We start from the raw sequence: 19,911 nt of genomic DNA, 5'->3' as shown, positions 1-19,911 counted from the left end.
GAGGAACCGACGGACATTACACAGAGCAAAATAGCGGCCTTGAAAAAGGACATGGAGCAGTGCTTTCAAGCATTTCAGGATACACTACCCCTCTCCCTGCAACTGCAATTCGACAATTTCACAACAGAATTTAAATCTGCTTTGGTTGATATACGCAAGGACATTGCGTCTCTTGAAGAAAGGACAGATAGCAATGAAAAAGCACTACAAGACTTGGTTCAGGAGACTACGCAATCAGAAGAGCTCCTTGAGCATTTGGCACGAGCAATACATAATCTAGAGTTGCAATGTGAGGATCCGGAGAACAGATCGAAAAGATTTAACATTCGTATTCGAAACATTCCAGAGTCAGTGAGCGATTTACTTTTAAAAGAAGAGGTTACAGGAGTTCAAGGACTTATTGAGCGCCAAAGCTGACGTAACAGTCCCAATCAATAGAATCCACAGGGTTGGTCCGAAGCGACAGGACCCGGCTACCGGACCCAGACACTTTGCTAGCACTGGCGTGTTACCCCCCCCCAGAAGGTACAAATCCTACGGGAAGCCAGAAAAGCAACAGAAATTACACTGAATGGAAACAAAATTGTACCAGGATATATATCCATTAACGCTACTACAAAAAAACAACAAAAAAAAAAGGGGAGACATGCGTGGTATTTTGCAACATCTGCAACTACAGAAACTACCCTACAGATGGACCTTCCCATTTGGCCTTCTTTTTTCCTGGGAGGGGAAACATTACATCACTAACACAGAGGAGGGGGCCCATATTCTACACCTCAACCAGGAAGATCAGGAAGAACAACCTACTCTGTCCCGAGTGAAGGCTCCACATGGGCAGCAATATTGGGAGTGGACAATAGTACAACGAAATCAAACAAAAACCCTTAAAGACCCTCCCACCGTAGAGCAACAACCCCCACCCCTGTGACTGAATAAGGAGAGGATAACTCATTTAGAAGCACTTATTAAGATGAAATAAGATGACACTATCTTAAAACAATGAAGCTATTTTTGATGCTGGGGCACGACTGATGCTCATCTTGGAACCTATAATCGACTCATTCAGAGGGTTTTAGAATACCCTGCACGTATCCCTGGTTCAGATGGTGGACCATATCTCAGGACGAAAACCAAGGAGCAAGGATGGTGCCATGACCCTTGCCCTCAGCCCTCACTGGCAAGTCAGTCTTCCAGTTAGGGCCAGGTCAAATGCTTTAAAACCTCATCTAAGTCTTTCTTGGAGTCAGTCCTGACACCTTTGGTGCCAGGCTCATAACCATCATGAAGACCAACATTAGAATGGGACTAATTACTTGGGACTATTTAATTTGGGGGGGGGGGTGGAGGTTCAGCCAACATGGAGGCACACACATAGCTCAGTTACAAGGAACTGAGCTATGCGGTCTAGTCTTTTGGTTGTGGCAGGTCTGGGACTACTTTACCTGGACTACTTTACCTGAGACTATTTAAACCGCACCCAAACAGCAGAACATGCTTTGCGTTATTCTGCTGTGGGCAGCGTAACGCTCACCGTGTCTAGTTCTTTGATGCCAGCTTTCCTGAAACCAAGGACATGCAGAGAGAGAAAGAACACTACAAAACTGTAACAGTATCCTGTCCAATCCATTGCCAACTTCAGTTCCACTCACCTGAAGGTACGAACTCCATCATCCGGCACCGCATGCATCCTGGAATACCATAACCTGGAAAGAGGAGAAAGAATGACAGCATTAGTAAGCGTTTACTCACGTTTCCTCCCGAATGAAGAAAGCCACACAATTCTTACCTGGGTAGTCGTCATCTCTTGGTCGGTATCGTTGCTGGAACATTACGGCGCTCGGCGAGGAACATCGCAACCTGCAAGGAGAGAAAAGACACAGGTTAGCAATATAAAAGGCGAAACAGCGCAGCGCACAATACTGACCGGACAGCATCGCGCGCACCGCGCTTTCACCTACCGGCCCATGCTCATCTTCAAATTGCATGACAACACCAAAATACCTTTCCATACCTAAAAGGAAAGAAGCAAGACATTATTCGAACTAAGAGGAACATAAGAACTGCATATACAGACTGTAAAGCAGCAAACCTACAGAGTCGCAGCAGGCCTGGATTCCCACAAGGGGGCTTGCACCAGTGAAGTAACTTGGTTGCTGCTCGCCCCCCCACATCTACGCGCCCCTGCCACGAGGAGCAGGACGGAGAATCCACCTTTTACAATATTAAAGTGAGGAGAAGGCCCAAGGTGGAGGAAGGGGTTGAGGCCAAGGGAGGTGGGAAAACAAAGACAATCTGGTATTGAATCCAGCTCTCCTATACTGCAGACCAATCTTTAACCAAAGGCCTTACCAAGGGACCGGGAGAGGGTTCGAGAGTGCAAATCATCCAACCAGGGCTGGGTGGCGTCCCCGTGGATACCAGGTGAGCGTAACAGATGGTGTACACCAGGGAAGGGGGGTTATTGGGGACATGTTGGGGAGGAGAAGGAATAAGTTTAAAGTGGGAGGGAATGTTTATGGGGGTAAGACTAGTACAGTACATGGTAGGACAATTTGAAGCTTATGCCTGATTTTAAGAATGATTTCCATGCTAGACTGCAAACAGTACATTGTCACATTTAGATGCTTAACACTTAATACTAGGGGGCTTAATTCCCCGTTAAGAGAAGGTAGCTGGAACGGGTACTAGGCATACATCAGCCTAATCATATTGCTCTACAGGAAATGCATATTAAGTCCCAAGATCGATATAAGTTGAAGTTAAAACATTTCCCGATACTTAGGCAGGCTAATGCAAAGACAAGTCAGCAGGAGTGATACGCAAATCACTATCAAGAAAGTACCAGCTGATAAAGAGGGACGGTTCCTCTTTCTTGTGGTACAATTAGGATTACAGATTCTAACTGTGGTCTCCATATATGCCCCAATACCAGGCAGGAGGGCTTCCTGAAATCAATACTAGATAAATTAGAGTATTTTGCCCAGGGTGGTCTTAACATCGCATGGCACCCAAGACGGGATAGAAGCTCAGTTCTCAAATCGGGGTGCCCTGCACCGCTAGCCTTGAAACAGAAATGTGATCATCTGATGCTCAAAGATATATGGCCTACCTTGAAGGGAGAGGAGAGCGCATACACCCATTATTCCCAAGCCCACACTCCTTCGAGAATTAACTACCTTTGGGTCTCAGTCAGATTGATAGGCAGAGTGACACAGACAGACACTCAAACTATTTCCATTTCACATCATGCACCTTTGACGATGGACCATAGTCTCCCTAAATTCTTTCCAACATTATGGAGTGTAAATTCCTGAGAGAGATTCTCTCGGACCAAGACTTATGCAATGAAATCGATGGTAAAATATCTGACTACTTTAGTTCTAATTTGGGAGGTGAAACGAGTTTAGATATGGTTTGAGATGCATTCAAAGCGACCCTTAGAGGAGAGATTATCCCAATACAAGCATATAGGGGGAAGTTAAAGTGCAAATTTGAAATGAACTTGGAGGGGGAGGTAAAGGGCATTTTAAAACAAATGGAGGTAGATACATCAATGAAACTTCAAAGACAATATCAGAGTGCCAGGGGAACGCTAAACTTAGTGCACACCAAACAAGCAGAAAAAAGCTTACTGTATTTAAAGCAGAAAGTATATATAAAAGCTATTAAGCCGACACATTTTTGCTAGACCACAAACGGAAAATAGTAGCACAAAAAATTCAAGGGGTGGAAGACTTGTCAGGAAAAATAGTAACCTCGACGGAAGAAATGAGGGCTCAATTTCAGGCATTTTATACGACCTTAGATAAATCAGACTTACCAGATCAATCTCAACAAGATAAATATTTGTTAGCTACCCCCTTTGAAAAAATTTCAGAAGTAGACAGTGATTTTAGATGATGATATACCCGGAGGAGGTTCGCAGAGTAATGCTTTATCTCCCTATTAATAAGTCGCCAGGTCCGGACGGATATGTTGGCTCTTTTTATAAAAGAATTTCAACTGACCCTTGTTCCAATACTGATCTTTATAATTCCTTTTCTAAGACGGGTAAAATAACAAATTCAATGGAAGAGGCCAAAATATTATTAAATTCCAAAACAAGGGAAAGACCCAGTAAAATGTGGATCGTACCGCCAGATGGATCTTTTTAATATTGATGCAAATATTTGCACAAATATTCTTGCTGAACAACTTAAAACCATTATGCCCATTATTATACACCCAGATCAGATGGGATATATAAAAGTTAGACAAATCCACGATATTTGGCAAATCTGTCATCTAATTGAAACAGGTGGCTAAAAAAAAAAAAAAAAAAATACAAAAAAAAAAAGGGGAGAAAGCTATACTGGTTTCATTAGATGCTGAAAAAGCATTCAACACCTTTTTGTTTAACACTAACCGTTATGGGTTTCGTCCCCAAGTTTTTGAAGATAGTATGAACCAATTATGTAAACACCTTAGCTAGATTATTGATAAACTGTCCACTGTCCCCGAAGGTCCCCCTACGTAGAGGAACGAAGCAGGGACGCCCCCCCCCCCCATCACCTCTTGTCTACACAATGCACCTAGAACCCTTATTGTCGCAAATCCATTATTCTGACTCTATACAAGGCATATCCTTTGGGGGTTGGGGGGACGTCCACAAATTGATGGCATATGCAGATGACATTCTGCTTGTGCCCTCTAACCCGCAAGACTCTTAACCGGTGGCACTGGTTCAATTAGAAAATGTTGGTAAAATAGCCAGCTTAAAAATCAACGATACAAAGTCTGAAATTTGAAATCTCAGATTTTCACAAATTGAATTGCCCAAAGCAATGGAAGTGTTGTTGGAAACCGGAAGGCATCCTGGTGTTGGGAGTAAATATCACACACTCATTAGGGGAACTATGCTCCGCCAACTTTCATCCGCTATTGGTGGTCATTTCTGAAACTCTTCCAATCTTGGCCGTCTCCTATGATCTCATGGTTAGGCCGGATAAATTCAATTAAAATGATAATTTTACCCAAGGTATTATATTTATTCCAAGACCTTCCGATTCGACTTCCAATCATTTTTTTCCATATTCTTTAATAATGTCAACGTTTATATGGAATAATAAACTGTCTGGGGTCGCATTGAAAGTGTTGATGCTTCCCCCCCCCCCCCCCCCCAAATAGGGGAGGAGTAGGACTCCCTAATTTTAGGGAATATTATCGCGCAGCACATCTTTGAGTGATAAGGGAATGGTTTGGGAATTACTCGAATAAGAGATGGTACCATATGGAACGAGCCATAGTGGGGTCTAAAATACGGGAGAAATATTGGCTACCAAAAGATAGATCGACCCCGAAACATACACCAAAGTGAAATCCCCAGATTGGTGGAAGAAATTTGAGATCAGGCGATTAAGCAACATCACACTACCTCATTTCCTTCTCCTTTCACCCCCTTATTCGTGAATCTGCAATTTACTCCGGGTCTACCGGAAAACTCTTTTTCTGACTGGAAAACTGCTGGTTGTACTAAATTTTGAGATATATTTTTGGGACAAGACATATGTCCTTTGCCCTGTGCAAGGAGGAACTTGCACTACAGGAGAGCCAGCAATTTAAATACTGTCAGGTTCGCCATTGGACAATGGCTCCATCTAATAAGTTAGCAGCTTTAAGGAAATGTACTACTTTTGAGCAATTTCTGACCTCAAGCACGGGAGATGACACATCTGATCTCTAAACTCTATATGTTTCTGACAGACGAAAGTCTGATAATTGCATCTACTTATCAAAATGCCAGGGCTAAGATTCTCGGGCATACACCAACAAATCATGCATGGACCCAATTGTGGTTGGATATCCCAAAAATGACCAGATCTTTATAGATTAGGGAATTTTGGTTCAAACTAATGTTCCAATGGCACTACACTCCTGAACGCTTACACCCCCCTCGGTTTCTGCTCTTTGTTGGCGAGGATGTGGGTGAGGGGGGGGGTTGGTTACATGTCTGGTGGTCCTGTTCTAAGTTGAGTGAATATTGGAGGGAGGTCAGTGGAATATGAAGGATATGCTTGCCTTTAAGTCAGAGAGGAACCTTGAAGAAACTCTGCTACACATGGCAAAACCAGACAATATATCATGGCCAAAGCATAAGAGGAAGGCCCTTTTCATTCTACAATTAGCAGCCTTCCTGGTTCCACTAGGAACTGTAAATCAGTGGGCCCACCACACAAAGATTGGTATTGTAACATTCAGAATTTTTTATCTATGGAAAGGGTGTCTTACTTGATCCAAGGGGAACAAACTAATTTTGTCAGAGTGGGCTATGATTCTTTTTATATGGGAGACTATATGGAACAATATTGCCTGCCGAATCTACACATTTTGGACATTTTGTAAGTGTATAAAAGCTGGCTTGTCCACTGTATCAAAGGCGTGGGGGGACATGGGATAGGTGGTAAGAGGGCTAGGGAGGGGGGTGGGGCGGGGGGCTAGTAGTTCTACATGGGAACATTTTATTTTAATGTTGTTGCCCGTTTGAAAATTTGAAACTCCAATAAATACAAATATTTTTTACAAAAAGAATAGTAAGACTTTTGGCAGAAAGAAGAGCAACGTCAAAGGCAGAGTCCACACCAGAGATTTTTGGCACTACAGAATATGCCGCTGGGGATGAAGTTGGGGAGTGAGCCACAGTGGATGAAGTTGGGGAATGAGCCAATGTTCGGGAGGTTTCTGGGTTGGGGGTAATAGAGTAGCATTGTATAGAGAATCAAGAGACGTGGATAGAGGGATCTACATGATTTTTCTGTCGCAGAAAAGTCTGCGAAGGAAAAGTTTGCATGAGAAATGTACTTAGCACAAAAGGTTTGTACATTTCCCATGCAAACATACATTTAAAAACCCTACAAGCCCACACCCCCACCCACAACACACCCCCAACACACCCTCACCCACACCCTACTTACCTTTTAAGACACGCTGTGTCCCTGCAGCACCAGTTCCCTTTCACTTCCTTGATCGGGAACCAGCGCCACAGGGTCCTTTTGTGGGTTTTTTTGGGCAGCTACAGGGGTTTCCCCCCACACCCACTGTTTTTTTTGTTTTTTTTCTCCTCGGGTGTGCTGCAGGGGTGCCCCCCACAAACCCCCGATCACTATACTGTACAGTGTAGTGAACGGGGTTTTAAGGGGGACACCCCCGCAGCTCCCGTTTTTCTTTTTTTTCCCCTTGGGTGTGCTACCCGATTAGGGGTGAGGGAGCAAAGAACACTCTGGTTTTGTCAGTTTTGTACCAAGACAAGTCAATGATTCTGTATTGCCAAAATCTTCTAGTTGTGCAATTTCAGTGTGTGTCATATATCACCCCAGTATCTTATGAAAAAGGATACAGGTATAACCATAAAAGGATAACATTGGTAGGGCTCTTCCGGATCCTTGACGAATCAAATGGCTTGACAGTAGTGAAGTCAAAATAAACCTTCCAAATGATACAACTCTCTGACTAATAAAACAGGCAGAGAGAGGGATCAATGGAAAGGGTGTGGGAACATCATTGGAAGTCAGCCTAGGATACAATAAAGTATAATGAGGAAGTGTCCCAACATTAACTCTAACTAATAGTACAGCAATCACACCTAGTACCACACTAACCTGTAGATTCTGAACTGGAGGCTCCGCCGACAAGTCTCTGAAGAAATCCAAATAAGGAAACAATGACAAAGGAGGGAAGGTTAGTAAGGGAAACGTATCCCGAACGGCACGAGGCTCACACTAGATAAAGGGATGGTGCACCACAGGATAGCGTTCAAAGTACAGTGCACAATCACTTTCAAATAAATAGTTGTCGGCAGTACTTCCTTTCCCACGTAGAACAGAAATCATGAGTAGAAATCCACCTGTAATCTCATCACAGGTGCCAGGGATTAAATCAAAAGCGTAGCACAACTTGCATGTGGAATTACATGTGCAATGGTACTCCCGGCCAGGAAACAGCCCGTTAGAAACCGCATGTGGCTTACACGTAAACAATCTACACGTAGCCGGGAAGCTGCATGTTTAAGAGTTCAGGAACCTGCGTGTGTTTATACACGTGATCAAAGTACATGCAGATGGGACTGCCAGAACTCTTGTGTGAAGGAAAAGCCGTCTGTTGGTCTTCTAGTAGAAGGCTGGCGAAATTAGCATGTAGAAAGATACACGTGAACAAGAAAAGCTGCCGTAACTTCATGAATGCAGCTCCAGGAGTTTGTGTGTGGAAAGAAGTTGCTGAAGAGATGCGAGGACGCAGATCAAAGTTTCAGCTACCAGACGCCATGTTAGTTCAATCAGAAGCAGCGAGCGACGTCCCCACGCTGCTTATGAACGTAATGCAGTAACACACGTGACGATCCTAATCACGTGAATTCAACAATGTGAATAATTCAAAAGTCGTTTCCCAGGCAAGATATCAAACAGCCTCCATTTAGAATAGAAAGGCTTAGGAGTTCTATAGGAATAACCGGTTCTGTGTGAAGACAGTGTTCCAGGTCCTGAGGTAACTTGCCTGCCATGCCTGACAGTCCTCTGTCTCTTTCAACGAAAATAACGTTCTTTTGGAGAGTGATTTACACTTAGTTTCAGTCACTGGCACAATTATGGTTTTAGGTATACACGACTTAGGATTCCTTAGCAAATAGGTACATTAACATGGCTCAGTCTTGCCTGCATGTTCTATCCTCTCAGCAAGCCTTACCAGTTCTTCCTCATCCCTTGTAAAGTCATCAAATATTGAAATATTGTTACAACAGATTCCGTTACTATTTCTTCTCCGCCAGACGGCGTGACAGTGCCACGCTTGCATGCGCACTGCTTCAGCGTAGGATAGGTAATTTATACCAGGTGCAAAAGGGCGGCACAAAGGGTTCAAGACCCAGCAGGCACCGCCTGGAATTCTGATTGAAGTAGCTCAGCACGGATATCAGCACAGCAGAAACTATCAGCATTTCTCTGCACACCAAATAAAATTCAAATTCACACATAATTTGTTGCGCATTCTTAACTCTTGAAAGTACATTTGTTTTACCTCCAACTGAAGGACATTCTGTTATTTGTAGTCTTCCATTCAAAAGGGGGAAAATAATTGTACTCTTTTTGCTTAACATTTTTCCGTAAGGATTTATATATTCGTCGGAATACTTTATTTATAATTTGTATAGTTTTCAAGTTAAGTCTTAAAAAACTAAAAAATAAGAGTACTGTTGAAAGGCAGAGATTAGGGTGAGAATGGTAAAGGAGGAGAGGGCAACTGGGTCCTAATGATGTGCCAGGTCCAGGGATGTGGGGAAAGAGGTTACAGCCCTGGAGACTGGAGAGCTTGTTTTCCATGGCCCTGGTTTTCAAAGCATATAAATCGAAGGTAGAGTGGGGGTACACCATCAGCGCACATTTTTCAGAGGGCGGACAACGTACCCCTTGGGTGTTGCATTACTGCATATTGAGAAGAAAATGCTTGGGCTGGTTGCAAGACTCATTTAGGTTATGAGAGGGATTCATTTTCTGGCAACCCTGAAGAAGAGAGAAGGGAAATCAAGGGTAAACACATTTTGGTTATAAAATTGCCCACTTTCGACCCAGAATATAATTCATGGAAGTGCATTGGTGAAGGGCTGTTTGGCTGCCCACACTGCAATTCATGTTAAAGAGAAAATACTGGTATGGACCGACTACTACGTGATCAAGATCTCTTATAGTATATGGACTTTTCTTGAAGATCATCTTGCATATTCTAATCTTCATTTTACTATCTTCTTTTGTCATTACTAGGCATAACTAATTGGATATTTAGAAGCTTTTATCACTGTGTGCTGTTATGCCCCACCCACTTTTCCCAGCCTCCATGGACAATGAATGTGCGCGCATTCGTGGAAGTGCATTGGTGAAGTGCTGTTTGGCTGCTTAGCTGTGCAGCGGTTCAGCTCCAGCAACAAGCAATCCAATCATCTCCACTGAACCCCGCCGCTGCATAAGCGAAGGTAAACATAGTTCATAAACTACCATCACATTGAAGGCTTCATACTTAAAGTTCCAAACACAGAGCTAAACTCCATCGACTCAATGGCAACAGGCAGGCCTCCAGATAAGGTGCGTACCAGGCCTTTTTACAAATGAAAATCTTGTAAACATGACAGCTTTATTATTTTCCTGTGAACATTTACACATGTGTAGCGCAAAGAGCAGTGCTAAATGGATGTCAAGCCTTTCAAAAAATGAAACTGCACACCCAGTTAAAAGGAATGGTTCATTTCCTTTCAGCTTCAGCTGTGTTGCTGCTCATGGAGGAAACAGAAGCACTGTGCATATTTTCCTAGCATTTTAGGATTGAAAAATTAATAAAATGGAAAACTAAGTTTCAATTGAGAATTAATATTTTGTAGCAAATTATGCTTTTTTCCAGTGAAAGCAAACGAGTATTGCACAATTGTATCTTTCAGAGCTGTGTGCATAATCATGCAGAGGCAGATCATTTTTACACTTATAATTTAATTTACACCCCAATTATAAAAACAGTGTGTAAAATGAGCACTATGCACGGTCTAGTTTACATCCATTCAACCTTGCCGTCAATGCGGTACATTACTATAAATTGTCAGTATCAGCAGAGTCTTTGTTCAAGGGTGAGTGATTGTCATTACACCCATCACAGGAGCTATAGCCTCTCAAATCTTCAAGACTACAATTAAAACATCCAAAACCTGACTCTCCAGGAAGTGCAAGCGCTGTTCCAAAAACAAACTAATACAAGTTACATTTGTAATTGAAATAGAAACTCAGCAAAACCTGTCCCTATGATAATCCAGATAGGTATTTAACTTTATGTAGCGCTTCATACATGATTCGTCCAACATCTAGGCACTGTGATCATTATGCCTCAGTCGATACTAGCTAACCGACCTCTGAAGGATGTTAGCCAATAAGATAGCTCAGCTGGTTGAGCACTCGTTGCTGCGATCTGTAGGTTGCAGGTCGAATCCCGGCAAGGCCAACTCAGCTGTTCAAAGATAATTGTGATAAATATGCTCTATGTACATCTCTTTGCGAGAAGCGCTATATAAATGACCATTTGACCATGAGATTAGATATACAATTTAGCATGGAGTCCTTGCTTCTCTGCACTGTTGTATCATTACATTGGCATACCAATCGGTAGTAATAGCTCCAGAAAATGAGGACTTTCATTAAACATCAAAAGACAACTCTGCTATCGAACCTCAAAACATACAATACAACTTGTGCTTGCTTTGCTATGTAAATGGCTAGGTTTGTGTGTTTTCAACATTTAAATATATACAGGATAGATCAAATGGCCAGACATTAGAGAAATAATGAAAGGTGTATTCTGTCAAAATGCAGAAAGCTGCCGCTTAGTAATGATTTCCATACAGTTTTTGCACACGTCGGCTGGATGTGACATACATTTTACTCTCTTGCAAAGGAGAGAAGTAATTTTTACTCTCTTAAAATCACATTTACTCTCAAAGTTTAAAAATATGGAGTAAAATACTCCCACCTCAAAATCTTATCTGGAGCACCGGCAATAGGGCTATACACTTTAAAGTCGGCAATGCCTCCTTATAAAGAAATCACTAAACTTGCCATTCGAGACGAAATCCTGTAAGAACGCCTCACACTTTAAACCTAGCCAAAAGCGGTTCTGCTGCGGCACGGTCTCGCATTCAATCGACTACTGCTGACATCAGGAACTTCTGCTCCCCTGATCTAAATAACTCATCTTGCGTAAACACAAACAGACCATCTACCATGACCAGTGTGCCAGCCAGCAATTTATTGTTGGAAGATTAAGCAGTTATAGACTTAACTACCCTGCCCGCCAGATTCATTAATGTTGGCCAGTTACGAAGAAATAAGCGCAGATACATTCCCATCCAATCTTATTTTGCCCTCCAACATGAATCCATCTCCAAACAGGACAAACAATGCCCCCCTGATAAATCGCATGAACAACACAAGCTCTACACTGCTGCAATTATTGATTGCGAGCCATCCGGGACGAACGTCTTAGATACTCAGAATCAGACTGAATCTATTAGCTTGTCCGAAACTAACAAGAGATCAGCAGCTCACTGCAATAAACATAGCAGGCCAAACAAACTCAACAATAACACTTTCTGAACCTTTGATATCCATTCCATCATCCAACACCTCACCCTGTCATCATTGCACTAATAGCCTGTCCCAGTCACCAATCGTGTTTGGTCAGTCCTCATAATTCGTCTGCACTCTCCATTTCATTTGCAAAGCCCACCCCCAGAAAGCAAGCAGATAAACCGCGAATTCAACATTGAGTGTCTCCTACATTCACTTTAACCCCGGCTGTGGAACTAACGTTGATGGCAATGAACACCGCCCTCATATCACTGACCAAGCTTTTTGAAACTAGATAGCAAAATAAATGCCCAGACCCTGCTGATAAATCAGTTTGTGCATCGTGAAAACACGGAGCATTTTCAGTCCTCACCTAAATCAATATCCTTGAAACCTCATTGTTTGGAAATCATCGTGCTGAACACAAACCTTGAACAAATCGGAAAAACGGTTGCAAAAGATGGGAATAAGAAACTATGAAGTAGTTCTTCCATCACCACTGCCTTTAACAACTAATCACTCGTTCATTAAAGAGGACACAAACAAGCCAGTATACACAATCTTTGCCAAGAAAAAGAAAAGATTAACTCCGACCCAACAAATGAAAAAACTAAGAACATAAAAACAGGCACGCTGCAAAATCGATCTAGTTTGAAACTATTTCTGCAGTCCCTCTCGCAGCCCAAAAAGCAAGTTGAGATTGCCAAAATTGCCATAACTAAGAAATATGCAAGCATTGCCGGAAACAAAAAAACGAAATTCAAGAAAAGCACTCAGATTGAACCACCTTACGAGCCACTTGACTACTTACTTCTGGAATTGGGAGTCTCAGCAGTAAAAAGCTTCGACCACCCAATCCCAAGCTCCACGAGCTAGTAACCCACCGCAAACCAAACCTAGTGTTTACCAAGTCTCAATTCCAGAAAAGGCATTCACAAGGCTGGAACAAAGACGAAACGAAATAGCTAAGTCAGTTATTCAATACAAAGTCTCTAGAAAGTCATCAGGACAACAGAAATGTGACATCTATACCCGACCGACAAGTGGGTCAGGATGCTATCCTGAATACATTTTAAAATGATTCAACTGGCTCTGGTCCCACAAACTCCATGAGATTAACACCCCCATTGAAGCAAACAAAAAACTTTAGGACAGCCACACATTTTCACCATCTAATAATTCAGTGCAGAACTACTCCATAACATATGATCTAAACAGAACATGTGTTCTCAACATTTTCAGTGCTGTTCCTAGTCTTGAAGACTTGTCATCCAACATACATAGAGTCGAATTTCTAAGAGACGACTTATCCATAGCGCGATTGTGGCTGCCATTTGGAATAGCTATGAATACATTTTGGCAGGCAAGACAATCACTGTTCGAACTGGGCTTTATCCTCAATCACGAATTACCAAGCAACACAAATAGTCAGTTTAAGCAGGCTGAAGAACTCTGCTACTCCAAAAAACCAACATCCTTACTTCCTTCTATGAAAATAATTTCCACACAGAAACCCTCAGTCATCACGAAACGTAGAATCTATCCTAAAAAGGACAAATAACAATCCAGATTACAGATTAATCAGCGCGATCAGCTCGATAGTTGGAATACACAGGGCTATAACATATCATGGATACCATGTCGAATGATCTGAACAACTACGATAGTTGCCCTGCAGGAAACCTGGCTCTCTGAAACTCCAGTCTGGGATGGCTATAGTGCTCTATTGCTACCAGCTACACTTCCTCCTTAAAAGCAGGCCAAAAGCGGTATTAATAATCACAACCAAAATAGCTGCAGGTCTGCAATTAGAGCGATGGGCCGAACCTAACTCATACATTCAGTTGGCCAAGATAAAATCCAGTACCAAAACAATAGCACTGATCAATATCTACTTCAATCATGCTGCAATAAAGCCAGATGCATTTCCGAAATCCATAGAAGACACGCTGGACCTCATCACTTTGGATTCATCCATAACATCCACCATTTGAATGGGTGATCTGAACATCCATTTCCTCCTAGAAACAACTAGAACAGAGGCAACCTTAGTACTGAGGTGGACAACTCTCATGGCTCAGAGACAGCTAGTGATGCTAAATGGGGTTGTGCAGGGCGATATATCTCTGAGCTGTACTTGGAGGAGATTGCAGCAAAAAGCGATCATAACTATATATACACTATCTGCAACTGTCAAAAAATGTACTGCAAAAACATAGTGATCATGAACTCCTCGCATTAAATTGGAGATGGCAGACGACTCGATTAAATATGATCATGAATAACTATGATGGTCGACTTGCTGTTGCTGGAGGCCGAAATTGTTTTCGTTGGTCACTGCAGCGCTTAGCAGACCTACATAATTGCATCTTAACAAATCCCAGTCATTATCGCCACAGATAACACACACAGATGGCCACTATTTTGCAGCACTACAAATGTTTAAACAACAAATCAAGGCCTACACACAGACACAAACACTTATGATTCTGAGCTCCAAGACAGAAAGGCTGCTCATCGCAAACTTAAAAGAAGGGCCTAGTCCTTACCAATTGAGACCAAAACTCGGACATTAATTCTTCCTAACACCCAATACAAGAAGTGGATAGTTATGCAAAATGCCTCATTATTGCAGAGCGATGGAGAAGAGAAGTTACGGGCTTTAACAGCTAAATATTCGGCTCAAGTTTGGAATCTATTGAACCAAGCAACCCATAACACCCAACTCCCACTGCAAATTAATGCTGTATCTGAACGAACTTGGGTCCAGCACTTTAGTTCCCTCTGTGAATCTGTCAACATTGACAAACCCCAGTCTACTATGCAGAAAAGCAGAGACATTACCCTAATCTTTGATCAAGATGATATTCTACAGTATATCAACAAATGAAGCTCCTCAAGGGCCCCTGGCCCGGACAGGCTGAGCAATGCAATGCTCAAGTCCAACCCAGAACACTGGGCCAAGATACTTCATTTGATAGTCCAACAGACAATACAACATCAAACTATTCCTCCATCGTGGCAAAAATCAGTACTTATCCCAATATTCAAAAAGGGAGATTGACAATTACCAAACATAGCCTTACTAGACATACTAGACAAAATATTTGCACGTCTAGTCTTAAGAGACTTTACAAATGGCTCACAATGCGTGATTTGGAGATCCTTATCAAACTGGATTCATTGCTGGCATAGGAACGGCAATTAACGTGACAGCAATTACGGTTATCAAGTCACTTGGATTACAAATGAAACAGCCAATCTACATGGTGTTCATTGAATTTAAAACAGCGTTTGATTCTGTATCACGCAAAATGTTAATGACCAAACTGAGGCTGCCTGCCCGCACACCATTCAAACCCTTACTCAAATGCTACACACCTACACTACAGTGCAAATTCGTTTGACGTTAAAAAACTATCCAATCCTATATTCAACTTCCGAGGCCTTAAACAAAGGTGCGTATTGGCCCCTGCACCGTTTAATTTCTGCATCTCAGACATGAGGAAATTTTTCGATTGTCGTTTCAGAGCCGCCGAAACTAAAAAATCACCCAATTGCATGGTTGTTTTACGCAGATGACCTGGTCCTCTTATCAAAGACCCCTAAGGGCCTGCAAAAACTGCTCTACAAAATTATTTCACTGATATTTTGCTGATGATTAACATAGAGAAAACAAAGATTTTGCATTGTGGTCTGACAAAACAGCATCGAAAGAGCTCCTTCAGGTGGTCTTTGCACAAAACTAGACTGAATTTAGTCAGTGAATACCATATCTTGGGTTAAACATTAACAACAATAGTATAGATGGTCCCTAACTGGTTGAACTTCAATGCAAAATGTCAACACCAATTTCGCAAGCACAAATCATTCATGCCAAATATGGTAAATTGTCATGCTCACCACTAATAATAACCTTTTACAACCAAAAAGATAGCCCCAGTAGTCTTGTACAGTGCAGAGACCAAAACCTTCAGATCAGAATCATTCTGGCTACCTTGTGAGAGGAGATTCTGGAAGAGGGTGCTTTCCTTGCCTCGATCCCAACTAATGTGCATAGTTAGATATGAACTTGGCTTACTATCATTGTACAGCATGTACGCTTGGAAATTAAGTTCTTTATATAGGAAATGTATCCCAAGTGACAAACCAGGATCTCTCCTGCAGATTCTATAAGACTATCTGAGGCTCTCTGAACATCGACTTGCAAAACAATGGAGAAAACTAATTGTGAATATCATGTCTGCAGCTGATATCTCCATAGAATTGCTATCATCTAACCTGACAAGAGCCTAACAAAAATTGTGGCAATATCATTGGATACATACAGGGCTTTAAGTGGGCCGGGGCCTGCCGGGGCCCGCTCCGAAATTTCGTTTTGAGGCGGGGCCCTGCCGGGGCCCACTAATCTCCCCTGGCAGCCCCGGCCACTACACGAAAAGGCATTTCTACAGCCTGAAGCTCTCGCTCGTGTGCGGGAGCTTCAGGCTTCAGAAAAAAATGCCTTTCAGCCGTAATGGTGGCGCTGCACCTGCGAGGCATCCCTTTAATCAAGGGATGCACGTGGGCCCGCGCCACCATTATGGAGAAAACGTGAGGCCGCTGGAAGCAGAGGCCTTGCTTTCTAAATACATAAGTTCCGCGGGAGTTTCAGTCTTTAAGAAAAAGGCCTCTGCTTCCAGTGGCCTCACCCTTTTAGCCTTAATGGTGACGCTGCCCCTCCCCAGCTGGCGAGGGGCAGCACCACCATTAAGGCTGAATAGGCGAGGCGCTGTCCCCTGCCAGGCAAGCCTATACAAAATAAATGCAGAGATTAGCACCCTCTCCCACATGGGGAGCGGGTGGTGATCTCTACAAAAGACTGCCTGGCAGGGGTGCCAGTAGCCCATTGAGCCGAGGATCGTCAAGGGGGCGTGGCCTAACGGCCCAGCAGGACCCCTGCTGTTAGGCCACGCCCCCTCGATGAGCCCCGGCTCGATTTGTAGTGCCACTTAAGGCACTGGATACATACCTGTGAATTATGCCTCATTTTTAAGCCATTTAGAAGTACTCCGTTTGCCCCTAAATTACTTTGAGTACCAGAATCATACCTAGTCAAATTCCCTTCACCTGCCTATAGAAACGCATTTCTTAATTTCTGACTAAACCTATGGCACACCAGAGAAATTCAGGCTAATCGAACACTCTCCAAATGCAATAACCTGCGCAGATTCGGCTGCAGCCCCAGCCAATGCGAAACCTTAAAGCATCTATTGACAGAATGTCCAATGTTAATGCGGATCCAGTATTTGAAACCATATTTCAAAGATCTTAGAATTATGACAACTGATATATTATGGACTCAAAAGTTCCAAACCAAACTAAGAGCTGTCAGAATTCTTATGTCATTGCACCTAGTGTGGAAACCCGACACTGATTTAACTTAGCAATGTTGTACATTTGCCCTTGTTTAAGACTTTAGATTGTCCCCATATTTGACCTCCTACTCTTTTCTTTTAGACCTTGCTTTTTATGTTTCCTTTATTTATTGCCAAGTTAGAGATGGATTCTTAAATGTACATTTTTTTAACATTCACATTGTATTGATCAGAAACTGAAAAATTCCTTTTAAATTTAAAGATTGATAATATGGCTGCAGACTCTCAAAGTGGGAGAAAAAAAACAGCAAACATGTCATACCATGGTCTTTCTAGAGAGGGGTGCCTGCTATCTTGTATATGTTGATAATATATTATTCAAACATATCTAAAAAAATATATATATATAATTCTCTATTTGACCAAATGTATTGGCTACGTCGCTTTACCTCCCCGTGCTTCTGGAATAAAAAGTGCCGTATTAGAGTGCGTAATAACTTGGATTTACCACCCTGGGTAACATAAAATGATTTCCCAATTATGACAAAAAAATGCAGCTATTTGAAAACAGTGGTCATACTGCCATTTTCTGGGCACCGATACTGCCTGCGTGCACAGCTTTCTTAAGAGTCGGGGTGGTGTGCATGGTGTAGAACAGCAGCTGTGCCACGTACCAAACCTGGCAGGCGTGGACACCTCCACCCTCATCTGGCTGTCGATGCGCTCGGAGAGGATGCTCAGCCGCTTGGCCGCCTCCTTGTACTTCACCTCCAGGTCCTCGAGACCTGGCCCGTGTGGCTGGAGGCGGGGGGCACCGCTGATGGTTACGAAAACACGGTCCTGGTTCGGATAGGCGAGCGGGTCCTGGGTGCGCACCCGCACGTGACAGGGCACCTCCACGCGGAGACTGCTGAACGGGCAGACTACCAACGTCCACTGCTTCAGAATGGGGTGCTTATGGGAGACCGTGTGCCGCCTGCAAGGCACTTCCTGTGGCGAGCAACGCCAAGGCTGCGAGGTGGGCCATCTCAGCAGCAGCTGCACGGGGCACATCCGCGCGCTGAGCAAAGACACCAAGGGCGCCATGGTTACAGGCAATGCTGCACTTGCAGCAGTGCCGGCAGGCTATTAGCTTTACTTGTTACTTTCTCCTGCTACAGAGATCCCATCAAGAGCTGCTGCTGTAGCCGACTTCCCAAAAACACATTTCCGTGGTGCGAAACTTCAGCTCGGGGGAGGAGCGAGCTACCAATGATGAATCAACATAGCGAGTCTGTTAATTTTGCCAGCCAATCCCTGCGAGGGTGTGACACTTTGTTCGGCTTCACCAACCAATCCCGTGATGCTATGAAGTTCACCAGCAAATCCAGGGCTCTATGGCTGTTCTCCAATCAATGCTTGGCTAAGAAGTACACGCTGTTAAATGTGTAGTCCAACCTGCCTGCGAAAACAAGCCCAACTGTTTGCCAAAAAGAGCCGCGAAAAGCAATAGCCAAAACAGGCAAAGCATCAAAATAAACAAGCATTGGCAAAGCCCACAGTTTTAGCTTGTGTATAAGTATTACGCATTTGTCATACACAACAGTTAAATGCCCAGGAACTTGCACCATTTTGCACCTGCTGCCATTAATGGGCAGTTAATTCAAGTACGGCAGTGCCTGGCAAGTGCCTTTCCCATGCCTACTTAAAACTCCAAACTGTTGGCATTGCCAATGCTTGTTTTTTTTTATAGGGTGAGGATTTTATGTTATGATGAAAGACAGTAGTTAGAGTTAGTCAGGACAAGGACTAATCACAAAAAGGCTGGTCTTGGGCCACAATATCAGTTAACAACATTTGAAATTAGGTACTTTTCAAACAGGAAATGGAAATTATAAGAGAATACAGTGTTTGATTTTTGTCACACATAATATTAAATAATTATCATTAGAATGTATTTAATTAGTGTGTATGAATAATGGATTTCTTTCTGAAGAACTTTGGGATTGCATGTTGACCCCTTTTGATTTGATGTTCTGTTTCATATTTGAATAAATTTATTTTGGTCAAAATATTTACGCACATTACCATGTGTAAATACATATTTTAAACCAGAATGTTTGACCTTCCATTGACATATATAAACTTGATTGGCTCTGTTATGTCACTCCTTTAATGGTATAGGCCACTTCTCTTTTCAAGCTTTATTATTTACTGGGGAGATCAGGTTGTGCAAGACGCTTTTTAGGCCCCAAGCCCAAATATTGCATCAAGACGCATTAGAGACCCCTCAATTTTTTATCCCACTTAAAGCACTGATGAGCGCGATTTTTAATGTGACAACATTCAGCATCGGTGATGGTGAGTAGGGAAACTGGCAGATAGGCAGACTGGTTAGACAAGCTTAAGTACCCGTGTCAGTGCTGTTTAACATTTCTGTAGTTGCA

At 42.8% G+C, this 19,911-nt stretch overlaps 1 protein-coding gene across 4 annotated transcripts in view; it reads right to left on the bottom strand.

The window, feature by feature from the left end:
• Nucleotides 1–18,805, bottom strand: part of FAM185A (family with sequence similarity 185 member A) — a 432,094-nt gene extending 413,289 nt beyond the window's left edge. The window contains exon 1 of one of the 4 annotated variants that reach the window (XM_069628055.1): nt 18,160–18,805. In XM_069628055.1, the coding sequence (XP_069484156.1) occupies nt 18,160–18,571 (412 nt within the window). In that variant the 5' untranslated portion in view covers nt 18,572–18,805. The remainder of the gene's footprint in view (nt 1–18,159) is intronic. The other 3 variants (XM_069628056.1, XM_069628054.1, XM_069628057.1) reach the window with 3 other exon arrangements.
• Nucleotides 18,806–19,911: the final 1,106 nt, after the last annotated feature.

This window comes from Ambystoma mexicanum, chromosome 12 (genome assembly GCF_040938575.1).
Source record: "Ambystoma mexicanum isolate Mex_15411 chromosome 12, UKY_AmexF1_1, whole genome shotgun sequence".
Lineage (NCBI taxonomy): Eukaryota > Metazoa > Chordata > Amphibia > Caudata > Ambystomatidae > Ambystoma > Ambystoma mexicanum.
The sequence above is the reverse complement of the archived record's forward strand: the minus strand, read 5'-3'. Positions and strand labels throughout refer to the sequence as shown.